The following is a 26,623-nucleotide window of genomic DNA, read 5'->3' on the forward strand; positions in this document are numbered from 1 at the left end:
ATGTGTTGGTGTGCCCGCTGAGGCCAGTGGAGCGTTTCCGGGACCTTCGCCCAGATGAGCTCGCAGACTTATTCAGCACCACACAGAGAGTCGGCACCCTGGTGGAGAAGCACTTCAATGCCACCTCTCTTACCATCGCCATGCAGGTAATACGCAAAACCCAAGTCGTGATTCAAAGAGATTATTTTGACCTCGGTTTACAGTTGAGTTGAATTCGGAAATGCAGGGAATGCGGGTGGGAGAGAGGCCGAGAGCTGGGGCCTCATCTTTAAAAAGGTCGCAAGAAAGTGATCAGTTATTTGTTATCTACCTCAACTTGATGTGCAAACAGTTGTAGCTCTACCTCAGGTTTACATCACTTGCTGGTTATGTTGAGGTACTCCCTATGGTGGCTTTAATTCGTATAGACCCTTTTCACAAACATGGTTGACGTACTTCCACAGGGTACAGATCGGTTCTCACCATTGTCAGCGATGTTAAAAAGCCAACTTTGTGCTGCGTCCGACTCTGTCTATGATCACTTATTTTGTGTTTCAATATAGTGTATAACACAATACAGGTGCTGTCACTGACATATCTTTCTGTTTCTGTTGTCAGATGACTGCCGGGCTATAAAAAAGTGATTTGATCGAGGGTCACAAAATGCTAACAGCACAGAAATTACCGTTAGCCTTGGTTAGCCAGTTAGGCAAGGCAAGGCAAGGCAAGGCAAGGCAAATTTATTTATATAGCACATTTCATACCCAAAGGCAACCCAAGGTGCTTTACAGAGAACACATGCAAAAGCACAAGAAACAAATGATAAAAACATTAAAAGCGAGCAAGCAAAAGGACACAGTATAAAAACAGTAAAAGCAAACAGGCAAATGCCCACAGATTTTAAAAAAAATAATAATAATCTGACAACAGAAACAGAAAGATATGTCAATGGCAACACCTGTATTGTGTTATGAGCTATAATGAAACACCAAATAAGTCATAACAGAGTCATAGGTGACAGAACGTTGGCTTCTTATCATTGCCGGATAGGAAGCATCAGTGGACATGCGTCTTTTGATGCGCTGCATACGACGCCAATAGTGCACACTGCATGTGGGAGATTTGATTCATCAACACAGCAGGACAAATAGAAGATCATCTGTTCACTCCTGCAATTCACGGATGGCAGAAAATGCTGTATTTTGGTGGTCTGTTCCCCACATCGACGCTCCGAAATTGAACTGAGTTCTGAGCTGCAGCTGGGAGCTGCGTCAAACTGTTCTGACGTGCCACTTAACACCTCTAGGTGCCTGCAGCCATTGAGAACAATAGGTGCGTCTGACGCTATAGTCTGACACGTTCTATCTGTCCAGGGATTTATACAGAAACAGGATCAGATGTCCTATAAATAGTCCTCAACAATAAGCAAACGACTGTCATTCAACTATGGCTGTACTGGCTTAAATATAGGATAATGATTGTTGGGCTGTGTTCACAAGGCCAACCGTTCACATACGTTCAAATTGACGCCTTAAGAGAAAAAACACATGAATTTCCCATGTTTTATACATGTGTACACATGTCGTATCACATGTAATAATGTTATCACATGTTATGGAGCACATGAAAAGGTTCCAAAACCACACATTTCCCGTGTGCAAAGCACGTGTTCCACATATTGCCCATGTGATGTGACGTGTCTTCACGTGGGATTTTTCCGCATGTGAAATTCATGTGTTTTTTCTTCATTTGCGATTTATATTTACAGGTGCGTGAGACCCAGGTGCACTACTTTAAACAAGCGTAAACAATTTATTCAGTCTCAGATATTCTTTATAAATCAGGAGTAAGATCAACTTGAAAAATGATCACATATAAGATTAAATTCAAGTACATATTTATAAATAAAGTCTGGATTCTAAACTCATGATGTTGTGATAATAATTTAGCATTTCAATGGGCAAACACAAAGACAAAATGAGCTTTCCTAGGTCGCAGGCCATATTGTATGACGGCAACATAGTGTGACTGGGCTGACATTGTTTGTGTTTGGATTACATACAGAATGCCAAATATGCTGAGTAGTGTATTCAGTGTAGGGGAGAGCAGGGCATGTTGTCACACTTTTTACTCATCGGTGTATTTCTCAGTAGTGCCTTACTACTGAGATACAATATTTATTTTTCTAGCTAGATTAAGGTCTTCTCTAAGAAATGGCATTTTTACATTTTCAATAATTTACTGGAAGAAAAGATTATTACGGAAATACTTGACGTGTGACAACTTACCTCATGTCAGGGCATGTTTCCATTCCATTTCCTCTTAAGTATATATACAATAATAGCATGAAAAACACACTCTTGTATTGAAAACAATATACTTCATCTCAGTAATTACCCACCACACACCACTGTGGATACAACAGTTTCTAACAGTATGATATATTAAGGTCTGATGATTAAAGTCTATGTAATATGGCTTTTGGCTCTAAAATATTTAGCTTCAGAAATAAAGCCACTAAGACATCTTACCCATGTGACCCCCCTATTTTGGCAATCATTTCTAATATACTTAGTTTACATCTAAGAAAATGAATGGGCAAAAGCATGCCTCAAAATATTATCAGGAATTTCAACTGAAGTAGCAAATTATCTGATTTTCAGGCTCAATAAATCTAACGACCAACTTTCTCTTGCAATCAGATCTTGATGTTTGCAACACCATTTACCCCGCAATCATTTCTTGCATCGTGTATTAGCCCTTATATGTAATGTAAAATAGGAACGTGTGGTGTGATGCGATGCATAAGTCACCTTTCCAAACAAGTAGTGCAATAACACCTATTCACCGTCAATGGGAATTGCTCTGAACTGCTGGGCGTTAACAGAAGAAATGACAACAGCTAAGCAACAATGTGAGAAATGCTTTAAATAAGGAAGTGCCCTGGGAGAAACGAGTGTTGCTGGGCATGGTTATGAAATCTAAAATTCAGTGCCATTTCTCTGTAATGTTAATGGCCTTGATGTTACATTCATCAAGTTCTCAAAGGCAGGATTGACACCCCGGGGTTGCAGTTGTAATATACGATAACAAAAATCCTATTTTGATGTTTGTGTGAATATGTTTTTGCTTGTACAACAGACTCAAATTGAAAATTCTCTCTTTGTTGACAGTCACTTTGTTGTAATATATACTTTAAGTGTATTTTCTAAAGCCATTTTGCCTATTTTATTTTTTGTCTTTAAGGCTTTCTGGCAGCTATGTTATCCCTTGAACTGACTTTATGATAAAATATACTTGTAGCTGAGTTTATACTGAACAAGAGGATGTCAGAATTGAGGGGGTAGCAATAGTGTTTAAGTATTAAACAAGTGCCAATCTACCAAAATCGCAAAAATAGGTTCCTCAGAGGGTTGAAAATAAATATTTTACAATCAGATTTGTTGGCCTATATGTTCTTCAAAATAAGATAACCCCAGATTTGTGCTAAGGTGATTTGTAGCATTCTCATCTGGGAGATATTTGTGACATCACTTATTCCTCTCGCTCAATCGTTTGAAAATCACACAAACATTTTTGAAGTATATTGAGTGATTGAAGTACGTCTCAATACCCCAATTTCTCAATCATACTCTCTGTTCAGAGGAAGGTTTACAGGAATAAAGAGGCGAGGCACCGTGCGCTTCGCCGACAAAGCGAAAAAAAAAAAAAAAAAAAAAAAAATCAGGCCCGCCGGTGGCTGAGCCCGGATCAGTTGTGCTGTTGCCTGTGAAGGAAGCTAAATACAGCACCGACTCTGACACCCAGACAGGCTCTCATCACACACTGCCTGGCCTGTTCTGCATAACCAGCGATATATATGCTAATATCAAAATAGCACCTAGTGCGCCTCTGCGGCCTTGTCAGAGAAAATCGTTTCACAGGTTAGGAGAGGGGAAAAAAAAACCCAAAAAAGAAGCGAGTAATCTTTACCTGGATATCATTTTCTTTGACTTTGGGGAGGTGATGAGAAGTGATGATATGAGATTAGTTGTGACAGCTCCCGGGTTACAGTGTTGGAAGACGAGCCATCGCATTAAAGGAGAACTCTCTGCAGGAGGGGCAATTGTTCTCTGCGGTGTGCCACTCCGCTGACAAATAATATCACACAAATCAACCTCACTGGAGGATTCTTGAAAAATGATTTTTTTTTTTTTTTTTTTTGGATGATGTTGCCACCGGTGACAAGATGCTCTATTGTTCTTTTTTTTTTTTTACATGTTTTCTGAACCCCGGGCGCTTCGAAAAAAACAACGGAGCCGGTTTGGACTTTTTCTTTTATTTCTTTATTTTGTCTCGCCGCGCTGATGTGTGATGCGCGACGAGAACAATGCAAATTTTTTTTTTTTTTTTTGATCGTCACCTTCTGCTGACAAACAACAAAGTGTTAATCTCGTCAAATTTTAATCACACTTAATGCGACAGTTGGAGAACAAAAAAAAAAACAAAGTGTTAAAATACTTGAAGTCGTAATTGTGCCGCCAAAAAAAAAAAAAACAGCCGTGTGACAGGGAGAGAATGCAATTTTGTTGAAAAATGAATGTCAGAGGACAAAAGAGACAATGAAGCAAACTTTGTTGGTGGGGGGGGGGGGGGGGGGGTCTTTTTCAAATTCATATGGAGGAGGAGAAGCGAGGTGCCGCGGTTCATCTGAAATTAAAATCTCCGCTGAATTATTAATGGGAATATTTCTGAATTCCCAACTCTTCCTAATTACCTCTTTCTGTTCCCACCAGGACGGCCCCGAAGCTGGACAAACCGTGAAGGTGAGAACTTAATAATTCAAGCCGCCTTTTAAATATGCCATGAGGCCTCCGCAACAGTTATACACTATTAAATAATCATCGTATTTCATTTGCGGGGCTGCTAAACTCTTGGCATGGCTGAATTATTTAGAGATCTATTCAAGAAAAAAAAAAAAAAAAAAAAAAAGACTTTGTTTAAATCTTTTTTTTTTTTTTTGGCGTGGAGCTTATGGCACATGAGGCCGGGGGACCCATTGAGGTTCCGTATAGGTTTAAAGTGAGAAGGCCTAAATAATTAACAGCCACTGCGACTTTGCCCTTGAATAACTTTCTTTCACTCCCCACTGCACTGTCCCCTTACTATTTTTAGCATCAGGTAAATATAGTGCTAAGGATATGTAAATGCAAAAAAAAAAGGTGTTTGTCCCCCAATCCTTCCCCTCCGACTCCCAGACCCTATATGTTTTCACCGCTTGATCGCACACTCTATCCTCCTTTTTAATGCTAATCACCACGGAATATACAGCACATTGATTGCTATGTCCTTTTAAAACCAACGTTTCATATTGCGTATGGAATGGAGGCTTAATTATACAGTTATGGCTGTCACCTGAAGAACAGTCTTGAAATGTTAATGGTGCCATGTGAGTCATGGGAGGGAGGAGGGCTCCATCCCCGGTCTGTTTCAATCATATTTACATGAAAGAGACCATAGAATATATTATAGTATAGTTATGGTAGTGAAGTGAAAGGCGCCAGGGAACTGTTAATTTCATTTCATTTTCATTTAATGTTCATTTCTTAAAGGAATAGTTCACCCAAAAATGAAAATTCTGTCATCATCTACTCACCCTCATGCCAGTTGAATCTCCATAGCAGCCTTCTCCAGAACAACTGAAGTCAGTGGGGACCAGTTCTTCAGAGTTCCAAAAAGACCTACAGTATATTTACACCATCATTTAGTGCAAATCTTAACTACAGCTGATTGATTTCCAACAAATAATGGTGTATAGGTCTTTCTATTCACAGTGTGATTGTTTGGCTGTTTTTGTTTTGGAACTCTAAAGAACAGGTCCCCATTGACTTCAGTTGTTTTGGAGAAGGCTGCTACCAAGTTGTGCTGGCAACCTCCCTGTGTGTTATATGGACTAACAAATTTCACCTGTGTTTCATTTGGCATGAGGGTGAGTAGATGATGACAGATTTTTTGGGTGAACTATTCCTTTAAATGTGTTTCTAATGTGTTTATGCTGTAATATCAACTGTCTCTCCTTAAAACTTTTACATAAAGGCATTTTCTTAGCACGACTCTTACTCCTTCTCTTTTACTTTTTCATATCTTGTTTTTCTTATTGTATTTTCCCTTTTATCCCTGTCTTATTCTCTTATTTGAATACTTCCTACTTCCTTTTACTACATATTTTTTTTTTTTTTTTTTTTTTTTTAACTCTGTTGGGTTTTTTTTATCTTGTTTTGTGACGCACTCTGTAACCTTGCTTTGAAAAGCGCTATATAACGAAAATTATTATTATCGACTCACATCATAATTGAGATCTGCTACAGTAGAGTATTTTAGAAAACATACAGTACATGCCACCCATTAATATGAGTCAAAAAATGTCTCACTCTGTTTTTTAATGGATATGCTTTGACAGAGTAACCACCGCTAACACCACCCACCCACCCACCCACCCTCACACCCAAAATCCTATTCGCACCCACGTTACACTTGAGATCCCTTATCTAAATACAGGATTTCTAGCGGATAAAAGTTAATTACAGTTGAACTTGGTAAATGTCAGACAGGCGGACACACAGCGGAGGTCCCAATCAGGTGTGGGCGCACCTGAAAATAGAGGTCTCTCTCTCATATCTCATTTGCCAAGGGGTTTGCGAGACAAAAGGTTAACTGTCAAACCTATGACCGTTCTTTTTCAACGGACGGTGCGCCCGGGCCAACACCGGCTTCATTTAGCGAAAGAGGGGATAAGATTAAAGGGGCGTTAAGTCATCTATGACCTCAATGGGAGCAGGAGTAACTGCGGCGACATCAGTGAGAACCTTAAAGGATAATTATGGTTCTTTTCAACCTGGGGCCGTATTCACAAGACATCTTGAGGCTAAAAGTAGCTCCCGACTTGCTGATTTAGGAGATTAAAAATAATGGGCGTGTCAGTCCTAATTTTATGACTCTTAAATTTTTGGTCTAAGAGTACCGTAAAACTTCAGTTAACAGCCCGGGCTTTTATTTGCTTCAAACACTGAACTCAACCGGCCTATATTTGGGACAGGCGTCTGTATGGGACAGGCCTTTAATTCCTTTCGCACAAAACTCTTGCTCAGCAAAGTATGGGAAATACTATCAAATTGTTTATTTAAACCAGTATGAATATTACTAAAAATGAGGCTATCGAATAACATATCAATTACGAATCATTCATTTGATCTCGCTCCGAGAGAGAGAGCATCTAGGCCAAACCTCATGCACTGAGAGAGAGAGAGAGAGGGAGAGAGAGAGAGAGAGAGAGAGAGAGAGAGAGAGAGCCGTATCAAAATACCGGTAGCCTACCTTAGAAAGGATGAAAGCCGAAAAACCATACGAACGGTACTTTTTAATACTTGTACTTGTTCTCACAGGTTGACACATTATGCCTTTATTGGGGCGAATGCAGTAATGTTATTATACTTTACTAATTTGATGTTAAGATTTGGTGAAAATGGCTCAAGCCACTTCACCAACAAACAGAAACAACCCAACAACACCGGAGATCAAGGTTGTGACAACTCTACGCTACTTGGCCACAGGGAAAATGCAGCTATGATTACATGATTATGAATCATACATTACATGTTAATATAAGCTGCGATGACGTGTATAGCGAGGTTCATTTATGTATAAATACATTAATGCTCATTTTTGTATCGGCTAAATACATTGAATGATAGGGAATAAAACATTGTGGTCTAGTGTAGTTGAAAAAAAATTGGCCTAATGTCCTTTTACCTGTGGCAGCTCTTGCCTGAGACTGCAAAGAACACCAGCGCTTTTCACACTCATCAGTGGTTCTGGACAGAAGTGAGAAAATTCATTTGCAAGCATATATTTTCCCACACTTCTTTTTTTGGTTTTTGAAGTTATCCCGACTCCAAATTTCCCTTTAATGATGTCCTTCCTTTCATGCACAAGTTGGGCGAGAAGTAGGAGCTGTTCTCGCATCCAGTTTGTTTTCCTTTGCACAATGTAGAGTCACACGTCTTACTATCAGCCATGGGTATTCTAGTCTGATAATTAAAAGGCTGCTTATATGCGTATTTTTGCTTATATATCTGCTAATTGTTTAACGAGCTGCCAGACATGCAAGAGGCTGACAATTAGCTGCACATATACTTGACTAGTCAGTATATTATTCTTTGTTTCATGTTAAATCAGTGACACTTAGCCTACTTTTTTATTTTAAAGTCTTTATTTGAATATGGCAACATGATACCTCCTACAGTATTTCTAGGATGAATTCACTGACAGAGACCCATCCCCTATCAGCCAATCACTGTTTCATGAAACACGACATCATCATCCATAGCAACGAGGTCAACCCCGCCCTTTCTCTTAGCTTAAGATTTCTCCCCATTCCTTAGTAAAAGTTGGTCTCAGCAGCTTTGTGAATAGGTTTTAAGAGGAAACTCTCAGCTAGGAACTTTTAGTGCTATTTGGGAGTCCTCCTAGTGGTAAGATAAAATGTTTTGTGAATACGGCCCCTGGTTTTTGCCATCATGACGATCGATTGTGTTCAAAATTTCGACATTTACTTCACTGTAGAGCTCAATGTAGCTTCAGTTCATATACATTGCCTGAAACTTAAGTATATTTGGGAATTAGATATGTTATATGTTGTCTAATTTAGACCGCCCAAGTACTCATGGTGCTGCATTCAGTCATATTGGATGTTCTGTAAATGTGAACTGCTGACTGGGAAAAATCGTTCACCTCAACCTGCTTGTGGTAATTACAAGTAGGATATGTGGGATTTTTTGCTCGGTCCATTTTCTCCCACCAGCATCACATATTGTGGAGACACAGCAGCGCATCCACAGATATCGGCAGTCCGCTGTAAAAATCGAAATTGTCACTTACATTTACACTAATATACGGAAGCGTAATGCATTCACTTGAGAAAAAAAAAATTGCCCTGTTGTTGTTGTTCTGAATTAACAAGATAATTATCTCAGAAAAACAGAACAGAATTTTTTTTTTTAAATGCTGTTTTTCTGAATTAACAAGATAATTATCTCAGAAAAACAGAGCAGAATTTTTTTTTTTAAATGCTGTTTTTCTGAATTAACGAGATAATTACCTCAGAAAAACAGCAGAATTTCTTTTTTTTTTTTTATGCTGTTTTTCTGAATTAACTAGATAATTATCTCAGAAAAACAGAGCAGAATAATTTTTTTCCATGAAAACTTTTCTCAGAATTCTGAGATAATTATCTCATTAATTCAGAAAAACAGAGCATTTTTTTTTTTTTTTTTTATTATGCTCTGTTTTTCTGAGATAATTATCTCATTAATTCAGAAAAACAGGGCAAATTTTTTTTTTTCTCAAGTGAATGCATTAGGCTTCCGTACTAATACAATCAACCATACTTATGAAAACCGAGAAACATCTGCTGTAGTTCATTTATGGTTGATTTTAAATTCATACAAATGATTTTGGATTTCAGAAAACACGTAAAAAAAAAACCTTTCAAGCTGAAGCAACGGAATTCTCTTCTTCCGCTTCTTCTGATATGACCTGAACACAGCAGAAAACTGGCAACCAGCAAAGCAAACAGAGAAGTGTTTGAAAGCCAGAAAATCTCAGCAGCTGGCCAAGTACTCGCTGAGTCATTGGGAGTGATCAACAACCCTATCAACCCCTGCAGATATATTATAGTCATTTTGTGCTGTGGGCCAGTAAAAACCTTATTTCCTCTGTAAGTATGAGTCCTCGGGTCTGCTGTTTTACGTCTGCGCTCTGTTTAAGGGCCCGAGTATAAGCTCCGAAATTAAAATGCTTCAAAGCGTCTGCGCTCTAATAAACTTTGACGGGAGAACCGATCTGCTGTCCAATTTTCGAAGTCGGCGTATGATTCTCAGCCCTGACTTCTTTAGCACTACCTCAAAAGGTCTGAGTCACACAGTTCTTCCTTCTTTCTGCTCGTAATGTACACTTACTTCTCACAGGACTCTACGAACCAGCAATCCCTTAAAATACCCTTACATTTACATGAATTCACCCCTTAATTCATGCAAAATCTCCTTAAAATGAGTTAAGGGAGTTATTAATGGAGCAGACCCCATCAAAACCACCTTAAACACCCCTTAATGTTTGACTGCTTACTTTCTAATTTAATGTGAAATTCAGGGAGACTGGAACTTTCCATTAATAACTCATTAATAACTTGTAAACCTGCATTAAAGGCATGAAAGATTCTTTAGTTTCTAGTGTCTCCACAAATCGACCCATGAGTAAATAAAAAAAAAAAAAACATGATGCTAACCTTACTTCTTTAAAGCTATATTATTTTAATGGATAAATAATGTTTATGTGATGGAGAAATGAAAGACACTTCAGGGATAAAATTAAGGGGTTTGGTTTCGTAGAGGGTCCACCAGAGAGAATACACTCTTAGCATCTACCACAGAATACACTGAGGGGCCACTTCATTAAGTAAACCTCTGCGTCAATGCAAACAGCATTAAGTGATAGTGAGTCACTTGTGAATAAAGCAAGTATAAAGCACGCAGTCACGGTTTAGATGTTCAGTTACTGCTCCACTAAATGTTAGAATTGGCAAGACATGTTTAACAGTAGCAATCCATGGATCCATCCTGCCGGAACCCATCCATGCCACAGTGTACCCACACTTTGTTGCTGACCAGGGGCCGTATCCACAAAAAATTCTGAGAGTCCTTGTAACAACGCATTATGTAATAACACGACAAAACATAATACATTTTCTCTTCATTATGTAATATCACCCGCATTTTGCAATAATCTGCCGCATTTTGTAATACACAGCCTGAACGCAAGTTAAAACTGAACTGTCTGTATATTAGAAATCCACTGCAAATCAGTGTGTTGTTAGGCTATATGCTGCGGATTGTCTTGGTCTGGTCACTGATGGGACACACATCCGCATCATCTGCAATATACTCATGTTCAAAAATCCTATTCATATAGGCTTGCCAATATAGTCTATAAATTATACTAATACTACTGAGTCTTGAGCCATTTTCACCAAATCTTAACATCAAATTAGTAAAGTATAATTACATTACTGCATTCGCCCAACTAAAGGCAGAATGCGTCAACCTGTGAGGACCGTATAAGTATTAAAAAGTACCGGTCGTATGGTTTTCAAAGATTTTGTCCAATGAGCTCTATTTTGATTTTATTTTTGATAGTATAAGCAAACCATGCGTTAATATTGAGTACATTGTGTTTTATCTTGTGTGATTCCTTGTGCTCATTCTGGATGACAAAAAGAGGCGTGTTGATTTTTCTTGATCAACCAATGACAGCGTCCAAAAGAGAGCATCACACCTAGCAACGGGGTCGACCACACCTCCTCACTGAGAGAAAAGTTCTTGTCCATTCCTTGCTCAGAATCGCTCTGAGAACTTTCCTAAATCACTCCTAAGCTAGGACTCCTCGCTAAGGAATTTCAGGCTAAGATAAGACTCTCTGAGACTCTCAGGATGTTTGTGGATACGGCCCCTGAAGGACTGTTTTGAAGCCTGGGGATTGTGTTTACGGTGGCCGCCATGGTGCCATGTTTTGGAGCTGAAGCAGTCAAAGCGAGGCTGAGGGTGGAACTCAGGCTGCTATTGGCCCATAATCGGCGACCTGTCAATCACAAGGCAAACAACCCTGTTTTAGATCCATTCTATCTTACTGACACAATTAATTTGAAAATCTCCATAAGGACACACATTAGAAATCATAACCTCTTGTCGAAAAAATGGACTGACTTTATATTTTTTGCAAGAAGTTGGGTTGCGGCCCTTTGACTTGCATGGAGTTGGGCAGTTTGGAGTCTTTTTAGAGCCAGCCTCTAGCAGACGATAGAGGAACTGCTGCTACCTCCGTGTCCGCATTGTCCGTGGTTTTGGTCGCTTGGGTGGAACAGGATGTTCGCAGTATGAAGGTGCTGCCAAACAGACCTTCATCCACTCCCTGTCAAACCAAGTCACCCTCACAAAGTCTATCAGCAGAGCAGATCAGACCCACGGGACAAGTTTATTTGATAGGGACAGATACAATATACACAGACAAACTGAGAACAGCTATCCGATGCAAGTATCATAGTGTTTATAGCGGATGCTAATTTGCAACACCCGTCCCTAGAAGGGCTTTTGTGAGAATAAGAGATTAAAACAGCGAGGTAAAAAGAAGGTAAACAGAGTACAGCAAGATACAATAGAGCACAAGGTTAATAAAAGGAGGAAAGGAGGGGAAAAAAAGGTAAACTGAGTACAACAAGATACCATAAAACGCACATTTAGTAGTAACATAACTACAGAAAACTAGACATGAGTACAGGTTTGTTGCTGAATGAACCAGGATTTGGTAACTCTCTTAAAAGTGGTGAAGTTTGCAGCAGATTTCAGATCAGGTAGCAAGTTCCAGGACTTTGCTCCTTTCACAGAAAAAGCTGTCTGAGCAAACGATGTTTTGCAGAATGAAGCTTTACAATTGAAGCTGCTCTGGTGGATCTGCTGCAGCTCTGTAGTCTCATGACATATTTACAGAAAGGCTGAGGAGCAGGTCCATTTAAACATTTAAACACAAGCTTTACATAATGAAAATCAATAAAGTTTGCAAAACTTCACATCTTGTATTTACTTAAAATGCGGCAATGATGGTATCTTATTTGCTTTTTGTCTAAGATTTTCCAGGCCCGATTGTACAGACACTCTATGGATTTAATTACCGACTGGCTGGCCTGGGACCAGGTAGTTAAACCATAGGACATCCCTACATACTTCACCTCTGTTACTTGTTCAATGAGCTCACCTTTAATTCTGACATTCAAGGATTCTGTTGCAGGTAGCTTTTTAATGGAAAAACAGATAGACTTAGTTTTCTTAGTGTTAAGTGTCAAGCAGGAGGCATCAAGCCAAGCTGATACTTTTTCTAAAATAATTAGACTCTTCCCGGAGCGAGCAAAAAGTGTATGAACAAGCAACTCTCTCTCTCCATCTGAGTGACTGACTGTGGAGCACAAACAAACCTCGCCTCCTTGAGAAAAGCCAGTCAAGGTCAGTCAAATATGTTTTCTCCACGACTGCACTATTAAAATGTCCAAATAATATTGAAGACAAATATTTGTTTAAAAGGTATTATTCGTGCTTTGCCGAATGTGGTATTCAGCTTTGGGAATATCCCTATGGAGTATAGATGATTTTGGATGCTGTTGTTATTCCCATGCGCCTTGCTGTTCCTTTTTTTTGGTTTTCTCACCTTCCTCTTCCCACCTCATGCTTATTAGCCTCACACAGCATGTTAGACACAATCATTCAATGCACATACACAGTGGTGGAAAGTAACTAAGTACATTTACTCAAGTACTGTACTTACTGTAAGTATAATTTTGAGATACTTGTACTTTACTTGAGTATTTCCATTTGATGCTACTTTATACTTCCACTCCACTGCATTTCAGAGGGAAATATTGTACTTTCTACTCCACTACATTTATTTGACAGCTTTAGTTACTTTTCAGATGGAGATTTGACACAATGGATAATATAACAAGCTTTTAAAATACAACACATTGTTAAAGATGAAACCAGCGGTTTCCAACCTTTTTGGCTTTTGATGTCTTACAAAAAGCAGTGTGTAGTCGGGTCACATTTCAGATGTCTATGAGTTGTCAACAGCTCCACCAAATAGTGATTTTTCCCTCTAAACCTCACATGGTTTCAAAAAAGTCCAAAAACTGAAAACACATTTGTGTATCAGAACTTAGTTTTTTCTTCTTTCCCCTTCTAGTAATCATCTCACGACTCCTCTGATTTATCTGGTGACCCTTTGGAGGGGCCCGACCCCTAGGTTGGGAACCACTGGACTAAACTAGCTAACTGTATATAAAGTAGTTCAAAGTAGCTCCACCTCCAGCAGCTACAACAGTAACATGCTGCTTACACACTGATGCTTCAGTATTAATAATCTAATGATGTCATATATAATAAAATATCAGTCAGAGGGACCAAACCACTACTTTTACTTTAATACTTTAACTCCATTTTGCTGCTAATACTTATGTACTTTTACTTCAGTAGGATTTTTCATGCAGGACTTTTACTTGTAATGGAGTATTTTTACATTGCTGTATTGGTACTTTTACTTAAGTAAAGGATCAGAGTACTTCTTCCACCACTGCACATGCACACACTTCCATTAACAAAATGAAAGCAACCAAAAATGGCAATCAAGTCCAAATTACGTTCCCAAATATATCCCCCCTCTGCACATTTGAATAATGATAGGTTTGTTGCGACAGGACCGTTTATAAATTTGCTCCTAGACTGCTCTTGCTGCTTTTTTTACCTGACCACTAAATCAGCCACAAGTACCCGGTAACACTTTCTATGAAGCCAGTGTCTATATTACACAGGGTTCCTACGGGTGCTGGAAATCCATGAAAACACTTGAATTTTAATGTGGTGTTTTCAAGGTTTGACAAGTGCTTGGATTTTGAATAAAGTGTTTGAAACTGCTTGAAATTGTACCGTTAACTGTATTACTTTAATAATAAATCACTATCTGACTGAATAGTTCGATTTTTAGATAAAGAAATAAAAATAAGTCGGAGAGAGAGAGCCTAATTGCTTTTGCCTTTTCACACAAAAAATGAGGACGACTCCGCTCGAGCCTGGCTTGCCACTCTGCCCGTGTGTGTGTGTGTGTGTGTCAGTGTTTTTTGATGCTTGCCCTCTGATGGGACGGTGAGTGGGAGGCTAACAGACGACGTGCCGGGAGGTCGGCGTTTCAATGAGCGTCGGCTTGAAAACGAAAAAATACAAATCACGGTTGAAACGAGGACCTTCTGTAAAGTCTGCAAAAAGGACTGGAAAATCGACTGCGGCAGGCTAATAGATGATGGTAGATTTTCGGGAGGGATGGAGGGTGATACAATATGGCAGTACTAGTATTGCATGTCAATTACGGCACGTTCATTTAAGGAATATGCAACGTAACAGCTAACATTACCTTTAAATGACATAGCTAATAATGTTAACGGTAACATAGTTCAGAAATGTAAACTAAGTTACAGACTCTGCTTCATTTCCCCCCTTGTTGTCCTGTCATCATCTCTTACTACTATACTACACCACCTACTACTATACTATACCACCCAGAGGTGGAAAGTAACTAAGTACATTTACTCGAATACTGTACTTAAGTACAATTTTGAGGTACTTATACTTTACTTGAGTATTACCATTTTATGCTACTTTATACTTCTACTCCACTACATTTCAGAGGGAAATATTGTACTTTTTATTCCACTATCTTTATTTGACAGCTTTAGTTACTAGTTACTTTGCAGATTCAGATTATTAATACAAAATATTATCAACTAATAAATTGTGATGTATTATTATAGATTACTGTAAGATACCCAGCAGTATATAAAGTAGTGGAAATCAGCCCAACCTTTTCCAGCTGCAACATTAAAGTGATGCTTACACATGAAAGCATCAATAATTATAATTCAATAATATAATATATACTGTATTATAACATCTGATTTAATGTGATGAAGAAGTGAAATAATCATTTTGAGTATATATATATATATATATATATGTATATAAATATGTAATTTACCACAGCTGTAAGGTGCTGGAAAAGCTTGAAAATGCACCTTGAAAATGCTTGAAAAGTGCTTGAATTTGACTTTGGAAAAGGTGTAGGAACCCTGAATACATTATAATCATACTTATAACACATTATAATGACATCATAATGCATTATAAGGATTGTTATAATCATGCATAGACAGTTATAATGTTCATTATAAACACATTACTTACAATCTGTTATAATGCTTTTTCATTACCACTTAAATGAAAAAGATTATAAAACATTATAACTGTCTATGCATGATTATAACTGTACTTATAATGCATTATGATGGCATTATAATGTGTTATAAGTATGATTATTTATAATGTATTACAGACATAGGCTTCATAGAAAGTACCCTAACCCAGTGGTTCTCAACGGGGGGGTCTGGGGACCACCAGGGGTCCTTGAGGGGGTTCCAGGGGGTCCCCAGCAAATTGATGAATTGTTAAACTTCAGCATTATTTCATTTTCAAGAAGTTAACACAATTAGAGTTTGATCATAGTTTCTCTGTTATCTCTCTACCTACAATACAGATAGTCATGGGATTCTGGACAAAATCATATCTAACAACAAAAATATTCTCAGATTTGAGTCGGAGAGACAAAATCTCATCAATTGGGGGTCCATGGCCCTTATGTAGACTAAATTAGGGGTCCTTGATATGAAAAAGGTTGAGAATCACTGCCCTAACCCATCCATGAATCAACGATAAAAGGAAAAGTTATGCAGCAAAAATGTCATTTTGGCCAGACTCACCTAGCTCCCCCACCCCCCCAAAAAAAAGCAATCTCCAGCGTATGCCCTAAGAGAACGATGTCTTTTTAAAAGATCTTTATTTTTCCATTTCCAAAACATAACCTATTTTTCATCTACAGATTGTTTGAGATGAAATGGCTTTCATCTGGCAATACAAACAAGGTCAAACAGCAATAAATTTTTTTTTTTTTTTTGCTCGGGTTCAATTAGATTCACACCAGCGGGTAGGTTATATTTTAGCATTATCGGAATATCAGCGACTCTCGCCCACCCTATTGTCAGGGCCTATACTTAGAGGTGCAGTGGGGAAGCACATCGGGGAACCACTGAATCAAACGCAGTAATAGAGAAGATGTTATTTCCCACTGATCCTTAACTCACTGAAATAATCTACATATTTTATCAAGTAATTTTGAGCACACAGCAACTCTTGATTTGGGGACCTGCCTGGTCTTTTTATGAAAACAGATTATCTAGCGCATATAGCACACCTGCTACAGTGCTGGGCCACCCCCATCTATCAAGTGGGTTATTGCAATCAGGTGCTTGTGCGCTGGCAATAAAAATGGTCCTTTGATTGAATAAGAGAGAGGCAGGCTATGGAGGCAAATGCACTCTTATAAACTCACTGCCTGGAGTCGCACAGACAGAAGACAAATCTTTGTGTTTTGAATGATGGAACTGGAGTTTATTTTCGTCTTCTGGAAAATGTAGGGTGATTTTGGTGATTCATCATGTGGAGGGGCTGTGTGTGGAGCCTGCTTGTTTGGCGAGCCAGCCGGGCTATTATATCTCAGTCATCATAGATAAAGATGATCACAGTTAATATGCGCGCGGTAGTCAATGTTATGTTGAATAAACCCACGGGATTGTATTTTTCTCAGTTGTCGTGAATTGCTGTTTTCACTTTCACAGAGAAGTGAACAGCACACAAATGAGACAAGTCATTCTGGTGACATAAATATAAGGATCTTTCATTACAGAAAGAAACATGGAATGGATATCAAACAATAGCATTGTTACATATAACCTGGATCAGAGCATAGGACTAGCATGTATGTTTTTGGGGCTGCTTTCCTAAATTCATTGTTGCAAATTCTCTTGGTAACACTTTAGATTAGGGAACACATTGACTATTAATAAGTTGCTTTTTACCATGCATATTAGTAGTGCATTGTTTCATTATTACTCATTACAAACGACTTATGAGCACCTTATTCTGCACTATTCTATTCGTTATAGCAGTCAGTATGCTTTTCTCAGGATGGACTTATAAGGTGCTAGTATCACAAGAACACTTAGACTTTCTGAATAGGTTCAATTCATATGAATCATTTGAACATTTCTATTGGCTTACAACACTCTAACAAAAGATATTGGTTTCCTAACCAAAATTGCACAGGAAATGTTTTTATCCATTTAACAAACAAACAAAAAATTTGAAAAGATCACTCAGACAAATAAGTCTACATGTGGCTACGATTACAAAGCCTGCTCCAAAACAACTGGAGTGAATGGAGTTTTTTAACAGTTCCAAAAAGGTAAAAAAAACAACAAAAAAAAAAACAACAACACATAAAATCACTCCAAACAGCATAATCCAAGTGTTCTGAAGCCAAATGATTGCACTCTGGGTCATACATTTTCATTTTTTGGGTGAACTATTCCTTTAAGGATTCATCTGGATCGCCATTGTCACTTTTGGACATTTCATGAAGATCAAACGGACACAGCTTGTCTTCAGGGACGACCGTGACATTTCACATGTCTTTGTAATCGTAGGCCCATCTCGGCTTATTTCTCAGAGTGATCTTTTTGCTGGTTTCTCATGTTTGTTAAATGGACTTTTCGTTCCGGCCCTTCAAAACGTCTCTTTGGTTCTACATCCATTCCTGTGTTGGACCCAATAGGTCCCAATAAGAGCCAAATCTATTCTTATAGACTTATAGACTTGTGTCTTTTTTTTATCACTTACAATGATAAAAAGCCACAAATTTCAAACATTGGCACTCAAATTAATTCATCCATTAATTCATTCAGTCATTAGTTAATTTTCATTACTTTCACATTTTCCTTAGCTGCTGTCCCAGACATTGGAATGGAGGCTCAGGATGCATGGATGCCCTGCGAATATAAGGGGAACTCTGCATCAAACTTCTATACCCTCTTCATACGTATTCTATCCAGCTTATTTGCTAATAAACCCGAGTCGGAGTTATTAAACCACCCTGAAGCCATCATATTCTAGCTACGGTGCTTAATGATGGGCATGGATCCCTTTAGCAGCTGCTCATCCTGACTAATTTCCCCACGGAGTTGAATAAGAAAATTACAAAAAAAACAAAACAATGAAAACCGAACCCCACCAAAACAAGCTACTGTAGATCCTCTTGTGAATTGCTGGAGAAATTCACCACGCTTTCAGGTGATTTGCGCTTAGGAAAGCGGGGCATTGTGGGAAGGCGCTTTCCCTCCCTCTTCTGTTCGCTAATTAGAGCTCCCTGCTTGGATCTACCAGTGCTTCTTCTCCCCCCCCCCCCTTTCCATTAATGGGGAACACAGCTGTTTATGACAAAGTATATTTGTCTGCCTGTCTGACTAGATTTCACCTAAGTCACATAAATTGATATGGCAGCCATTTTGCCCATTTGTTTCCGCGGTTACAGACTAATTAAGAGACATCTGGTCTGATTATTTGGAAAAACTGTCTGTGCACCACTGGCTTCTGTGTGACACCTCGCAGTTCCATGCAGGTATCTTGTATACACATTAAGCAAATATGCCAACTTCCTGTGACACCTCTATATATCACCGCGGTTGACGGGAGGCGAGTGCCTACCTTTGCATGAAGGACGTTCTGTTTGAGTGCGCGTAATCTTCAAGCGCTGGATGATTGACTAATTATCGACGGGAAATAAAGCCTGGGGAGGTGTCCATCCAGAGCCTGAGTGAAGGACGCAGTGTAGGACCGACAGTGAACCATGGCCTCAACATCTGTAAGTGTGTAATCAGGCAACACAATAAGAGAGGAAAGACACTGTGGCTGAGTGTGAAGGACACAAACCTTTGGAGTACAGCTCTAAAAAGCAAGTTAGTGCTTATTTTAGTCCTTATTTAAAGTGCTAATCCACGAAATCCATCTCTTTTAAAATGTGTCTCCATCTTTGGTCCTCACTGCTGTGGTGTTTCTTCCCAGAGATCACCTGTCAATCAAACAGTGTGTCCATTACTGTGGCATCTTTTACCTTGAATTTTCTGTTGATGCAGGTCTGAGTTTCTCTTCTCTTTGTCCGTTCAGCCATGGTGGCTATCGCCGCTCATGCTAACGACCCAGTTCTTCTTCTCTTCATTCCAAACAAACCGGAAAACGCATCATTTCCTGTGTGCCAGAAAGAGCTACCGGACACCGGGTCTTTAGAAAAGCCCACTCTGGAGTTGAATGCCTTGCTTAAGGGCAGCAGAGGATTAAGTGCTTGCTTGCTTCCCCCACCCTACATTCTGAGGATGGTAAACTAGTGGTTGTTCTTCCGGTACTTCTCTTATCTGCAGGCTATTGCCACCCCAATCTTGCTACATACTATATTTCCAAATGATTCAATATCAGAGAATGGAGAAAGAAATACATATGTAAGCCAGTGGAAATTCAAACCATGGGAACACCTATGGAGGACCACAAGTATCACGGAAATAGTAATAAAGCATTTCATTAATTAACAACTAACTGTACAATAAAAATAGGGATTAATACATTTGTTTACAAATTAATTTACGAATCTATGAACAAATAGACAAAATTACAAAGTAATTCATTATTTGATATTTTAATGGGCAATAAAAATAGGAATTATAAAAAGAATTTACAAATGAAATATTAATCCATCAATAAATAGTTCAAATTAAAAAGGGATTTACAAAAACAACCATAAAACAGTCAATAAGTACATCATTTAAAAATACATTCATTAATTCATAAATTTAAAAAATTTAAAAATTTATTTGAAAATGCAGTTTAAAAAGAGAAATAAATAACTGGATTCACAAATTGAATTAAGAATACAGATTTTAATCAGGCATTTAAAAGGGCAATTTCCTTTCCCATTTGCATTTCCATTTCCCCACTGCTTTTCCTTTTCCTATTAGCTATTCGATTTGCTTAGTCATTTAGCCTCTCCATTTAGCCTTTCCGTTTTGGGCCTTGCGCTGGTAAAACGAGGTAAACCGATGCAAATTAGCCATGGGATGTAACAAGCTCTCTGATTGGCTATCACCTGGCATGTCACATGCAGATGTATGACATCGATGTGGGAAGGAGAAGGTGGTAGAGGAAGAATTGCGCATTTGAAGCACTAAAATCCCTGACTGATATTCCATTGGTTTAGACTTTTGAACGATCCCTCCTTGCGTTATGTCCCGCCCCAATATCCTGTTTCAACAGGAAATGCATCAAATCAAGCAGGTAAAGATGTCATTTCATGGGGGCTGATTATCAAGTCCAGGAACACCAAGAAGATACTTGTGTCCTTGGGGAGAACGTTCTTCTCATGAAAGTCAGCACAGAGAAGCTTCCTGACAGTTTCAGATGGACTGTGTGCTTCACGTCTCACACTGATTAATTAAGACACACAGCTGTTAACTTTCCCACCTGTTAACCGGCTCTGTACTGTAGACTAGAGCGCTGCTTGGACGTGATGCAGCATTCTCGCAATGAATCTTTGGGGCTTTCGATTCGTTCTCGTCGGTCAAGTCTCCATCCGATGCATCCTCGGTATTTTGAGGTCGGCGAGGAAACTTCCGGCTTTTCTATCCCTCCTCCATCCTGTTGTTCTTTTGTTTTGGAATCATGTTTCGGCGGTCATGGATGGATTACTGAACGGGCCAACCGGGCACAGGCCCAGGGGCCCAAGAGCTCAGGGGGCCCCTGAGCCAGAACCTGATACATGATGATGCTGTCATTAACTTTACATTTACTGCCCCACAGTCGAAGGGCTTTGTCATTTATTTATTTACCAAAGCCCCAAAATTCCCCCTATAATAACCTAAACATTAGTTTTGAAGGTGTCAACATGGCGCTGTCACAGTGAGTGTTCCCCTCAGTTTATCTATAGCGCTTTAGCAGTAAAGCTCTGCATTATTGTCCAAAGGCATTGTAATGTAAAGTCATGGTTTACGAAGACCCCAAAATGTTGTTTTCCACTCCTGATCTGTCAGAATAGGGTCCACTGACTCATACCAAGTCAGTAGGCAATCAGAGGCATTTTGCACTTTAAAATATGTTTTCTAGGCCTAGAATAATATGTGTTTGCACCTTGTAATTCCTTTGTAATTGTTAGAATTTAGTTTCTCTCCCATAAGGGGCCGGTTCACATGCCGTCTTTTGCACACTCAAATCCATTCACTTTAACGGGGGCGGACGGCAGACCCACGCAAACGCGAGGTCAATCGCAAAGCGCACTGACCATGACCACGGCGCACCGAGATACAAATATCTCAACTTTTTGGAACGAATGTCACATAGCCTGAACGCCTGAAATAAGCCTTGAATCGCTCACCATCCAACCAAAGGTCCAGGATCTACCGGCCCTTTGTCTCATAATCCTGCCTATGTCGGCGGTTAGATATTACGTACAACGCGTCATGGAGGACACAAAAGCGCATACAGATCATAAGCCGGGGTCTTTAAATGAATCACAGCCTAGAATAGATGGATGGGCAACAGTGGTTCATGGAGGGCCAAGAGTCTGCAGGTTTTCATTTTCAACCAAACACTACAGCAGGTGATTTCACTGATTAGCGCACCTGCACACACAGAGGGGAGGGCGCTAATCAGTGAAATCGGCTGCTGTAGTTTTCGGTTGGGATGAAAGACTCTCGGCCCTCCATGGACCACTGTTGCCCATCCCTGGTCTAGGCTGTCATTAGCCCTCTTGTGGTGAAATGGCAGCATGCTTGATTTTGCCAAATCCACTGCAGGACTCTTTCCACATGCCAGTCCAATGGCACCTGACAGCTCCGACTGTGTGTCTTATGAAGGGAGACAGGAATAGAGCCTACGCAATTGCTGCGTATGTAGGCAATATAACTGTCTGAAATCCACCACACACACACACACACACACACACACACACACACTGCTGCGTCAGTCAGACCGCTCTGATCTCCCACCCTCCCTAGTCCTCACATGCAGACACACACACACATACACACACACACACACACACACACACTGTCCACTGGCCACTGCCTCATTCACTCAGCATCCTTTTGGAAAGCCTGTGATGAATAGCTCTGCAGCCATGTTGTGTTTTTTTTTTTGTTTTTTTTTCTCTCTCTCTCTGCTTCAAAGTTTTCCTCAAGGTAGGCAAATTTAATAATGCAGACATTATGCAAATGACCTCATTAAATAGAAAATGCATACTAAAAAAGCAGACGCCTCCAAACATGTTATCTTGTTTGTAGCATTTATAAACACTCATTCACCCAGCCTCCACAGTTTATCATGCTGTAGTAATGAAAAATGAATAAAAGCCCCACAATTAGGTTATTATGCCCTTGATGATGTACACACACACCCACATGCGCACACACACACACACACACACACACACACAGACACACACACACACACACACCTCAGGACAAGGCTATGGATTATGAGTTAAACATTATGTAGCTAACTTCTGTAGCTAAACACATGCACAAGGAAACATGAAAAATTGTTCTTGGAGTGTTTTTCTACAACAGCACCAACGTTCTTTGCACAGTGCAATACAATAGAATTTCAGCTGTTGCAGAGCATTAGTAAGAATATTTAGAAAGAGTAAAAATAGTATCTTCACAATCGGATAATACTCATGAATTGAAATGAATATTCTGGAAACCACAGCTGTTCCATTTGGAAACTGTGTTGACATTTACTGTGAACATTTGAAGGGGCGTTACAAGGCAAATTTCGGTTTAGTGCATTTGTATTAAAATGTTAAGAATTATATTACTAGTTACTGAGTTCAGATGAATTTTCCGATGGATTCTGACTTAGTAGGTCTGTACTAAATCAACCACACAATTGTGGATTATAATTTAAAGCAATCGCATCCATACTAAATTAATCCGTTTTTTTCTTTTTTGGAGTCCAATCAAAAAGGACTCAAGTGGAGTATTGGGGCTTATTTTACGGATACGAATCCAATTTCGATCCCAACTATGAAATGACCGGCTCAACCCTAAAAATGACAGCAAGTAGATGTATCAGGTTGGCAAGCTTAAATACCATCCAACTAGCAAGATCATTGGCTGACAGGAAGCCCGGGCAGATAAGCGAGTGTGTTCATTGGGTAACATTTGTGAGGCGGAGACCTGGGGTCGGATTCACCAATGTGTTCTTAAGATAGTTCTTAAGAAATGACATAAGAGGAAATTTTAGGAAGTTCTTAAGAAGGCTCTTAAGTGCAATTCCTCAATATTTTCTTTGTAACAGTCTCATTTCTTACAAATTTCTTTAACTTAAGAACTTCTCAAAATAGGGCCTGAATTAATTCTGGTTAATAAACTTTAGGCTTACTGCCATTGAGGCTAGGAGACAAGGCTAGGAGGCAACCCAAAGTGCTTCCATCTACAAAACAATTGTGGAAAAACCTATTTAGGGCAACTAGAGCAAAGATTTAAACATCGGTTGCTGTTGGTAACTGTAAAATTTGCTAGCTTATTTTCAACAGACATGAGACAGAGGCCTACCTGGCCCTACACCAAATAAAGCTTTACAATAAATGTTCATCTTAATGTTAGGTGTAGGGGAACCTATGAAGACTTTGAACTATAACCTACTTGTCTAAAATGTGTTTAAATATATGATATTAGAGGCTTACCTTTTCACTGTAGGAATTTTAAGACAGGTGAAGGGCTGTCTTAAAGTTAAGAAAAAAATCAAGTACAAATTTGAGAACTTTCATTTCAAGAATACCATTTATTCGTAAGTTCTTAGGAAGAAACATAAGAAGAAAATTAAGAAAATATATAAGAGCTGTTTTTGAGAATAGCATTTTTCCTACTTTTTTTCTTGAGACTAAAGTTAAGAAAAAAAATGGCACTTGAGAAAAAAAAAAATCTTAAGAAGGTTTTGTGAATCCGGCTCCTGCTTTGTAAAGAGAGAGGCAAAAGAATTGTCTTCCTGTTTGAACTTAGTCTTCATTAAAATTCCACACTGAAACCCAAACTAATGAAATGATTGTAGTGTTAGCAGCAGGGTGACCCACCACATGGATTTAAGGGTAGGGGAAACTTGGGGATACATTACCGCCTTTAAATGAAGAATTGATTTTCAGATCACATAATTGAACAATTAAATGAGTAAGTGTGCAAAGAGTAAAATTTCATTACAGGTTTTCTGTTTCTCCATATCGGAGGTGGGTGACTGGTCGGTATCTGATAATTAATGAAAGGCCAATATCCGCCTCATATATAAGCAAACGGATATATCAGTCTAACCCTCCTCATAAACGCTCTGTGAGGTTGTGATATGTTGTAAATGTGACAGAAAAGTACCTCAAAGAACTTTTATTTTAATTTTATTAAGACTGCACTTTGCGATGATTGAAGGGAAAGATATTGGGATGGCAGCGAGCACTCAACGACGGCTATTCAACATTTCTCTCATGTCATAATCATAACGTACACTCCCTTGTCAGCTGTACATTTATGTAAACCATCACACCCACTCAAGAGTGTACATTTATGTAAACCATCACACCCACTCAAGAGCCTTTATTGTTTACCGTTTATTGTACTGCGTGTGCCATTGTTGCAAACTCCCCTTCTCAGCACTGTCATTTGAAATTCAAAGCGGCTCCGTCCCTGTGTGGGCTCATCCCGACAACTACAACAATGCGTACCGTAAGACCGCAGATGTTTAGACCCTCGTCTTGTCCTTAATTTGTTCACTAATTACTTTTGTAAGACTCGCCTGGAACGCGGAGAAAAGAGTTCAACTATCAATAATTCATCTTCTCCGTTTTACTCTCGTTTTCAGCCCGCGTTCGTCAGATAAACCGGTCGTTCGGGGACGTTCTCGCATCGCCCATGCAGAGAAGGAACTCAGAAGTTACCCACACAGATGGCCGAGTTTGTGACAGCGAGGGGGTTGACACAGGAAGGGGGACGGGGGGAAAAAAAAAAAGTCAATTAAATTTTTAAAAGCATAAAAATAAGGAGTCTCTGCGGTGCTACAGGTAGCACGCTTGGCGGAATGCACTGTAACCCTCCTGTGGTTTGTGGCGTGGCAGTCGCGCTCTGCTCTGGCTTCTCTACGCCACGCTAATGAAGATTCTCTCTGGAAAGCGTCCTTGTCAGATCAGCCTGTCAGAAGACTCCCAGGTGAAAAGTACCTGTTTCCTCTGGATGAACAAGTAACACGGCATCGCCAACGACAAACCCCACCGTCTCCTGTGCTTGTTTGCTTTCAGCATGTCCACGTCCACGTGCTCCCCAGGAAGGCGGGAGACTTTGAGCGGAATGACAGCGTCTACGATGAGGTAAGGCGGGGAGTTTTTGGGATGTTTCGGGGTGTGTTTCGTGAAATTTTCCCGCCAGGGTTAGCCCAGATACTGCAGAACGCCCTCTGCAGATCATAGTCATGTCCCTTAAGGCAGTGGTTCTCAACGTGGGATCCAGGGGACCACCAGGGGTCCTTGAGGGGGTTCCAGGGGGTCCCCAGCAAATTGATGAATTGTTAAACTTCATTATTTTGTCATTTTAGAATGACTATTTTGATCATAGTTTCACTGTTATCTCTCTACCTACAATACAGATAGTCATAGAATTCTGGAAAAAATCATATCTGACAATAAAAATCTCATCAAATGGGGGTCCGTGGCCCTAATGTGGACTAAATTAGGGGTCCTTGATATGAAAAAGGTTGAGAATCACTGCCTTAAGGGATTCATAAAGACACCCCATCACACAAACAATACCACCTCATCTAACCAGGCAGTAAGTTAAATGGTGAATTCAAACACTGTATGGTGTTTATGGGTTTTAATACTAAGAATATTTCACAGTCACATTTAATTGTGTCATTAGGCACTATTCTGACCGAAAACAGCTTTTTGAACAATTCTGAATTAATATTTTCAACTTGCCGTTCTTGACAGTTTTGCATGGTGGAATACTGTCATAATACCACTGCCAAGGAAAACACTTGTTTACAATATTGGG

The 26,623-nt window shown here is 39.4% G+C and overlaps 1 protein-coding gene across 1 annotated transcript; it reads left to right on the forward strand.

The window, feature by feature from the left end:
* LOC139639792 (bis(5'-adenosyl)-triphosphatase-like) lies at positions 1 to 26,040 on the forward strand (the record flags this gene model as incomplete). The annotated part of the gene is made up of 3 exons (XM_071513943.1): positions 1 to 146; positions 4,755 to 4,784; positions 25,873 to 26,040. Coding segments are annotated over 3 exons (344 nt in total), but the record flags the coding sequence as incomplete, so codon positions are not given.
* Between the last annotated feature and the right edge of the window lie 583 nt (positions 26,041 to 26,623).

Source organism: Centroberyx affinis, unplaced genomic scaffold (genome assembly GCF_046629955.1).
Source record: "Centroberyx affinis isolate AG114_WGS23_722 - 3 ecotype Tasmania unplaced genomic scaffold, CSIRO-AGI_Caff_v1 ptg007717l_1, whole genome shotgun sequence".
NCBI lineage: Eukaryota > Metazoa > Chordata > Actinopteri > Beryciformes > Berycidae > Centroberyx > Centroberyx affinis.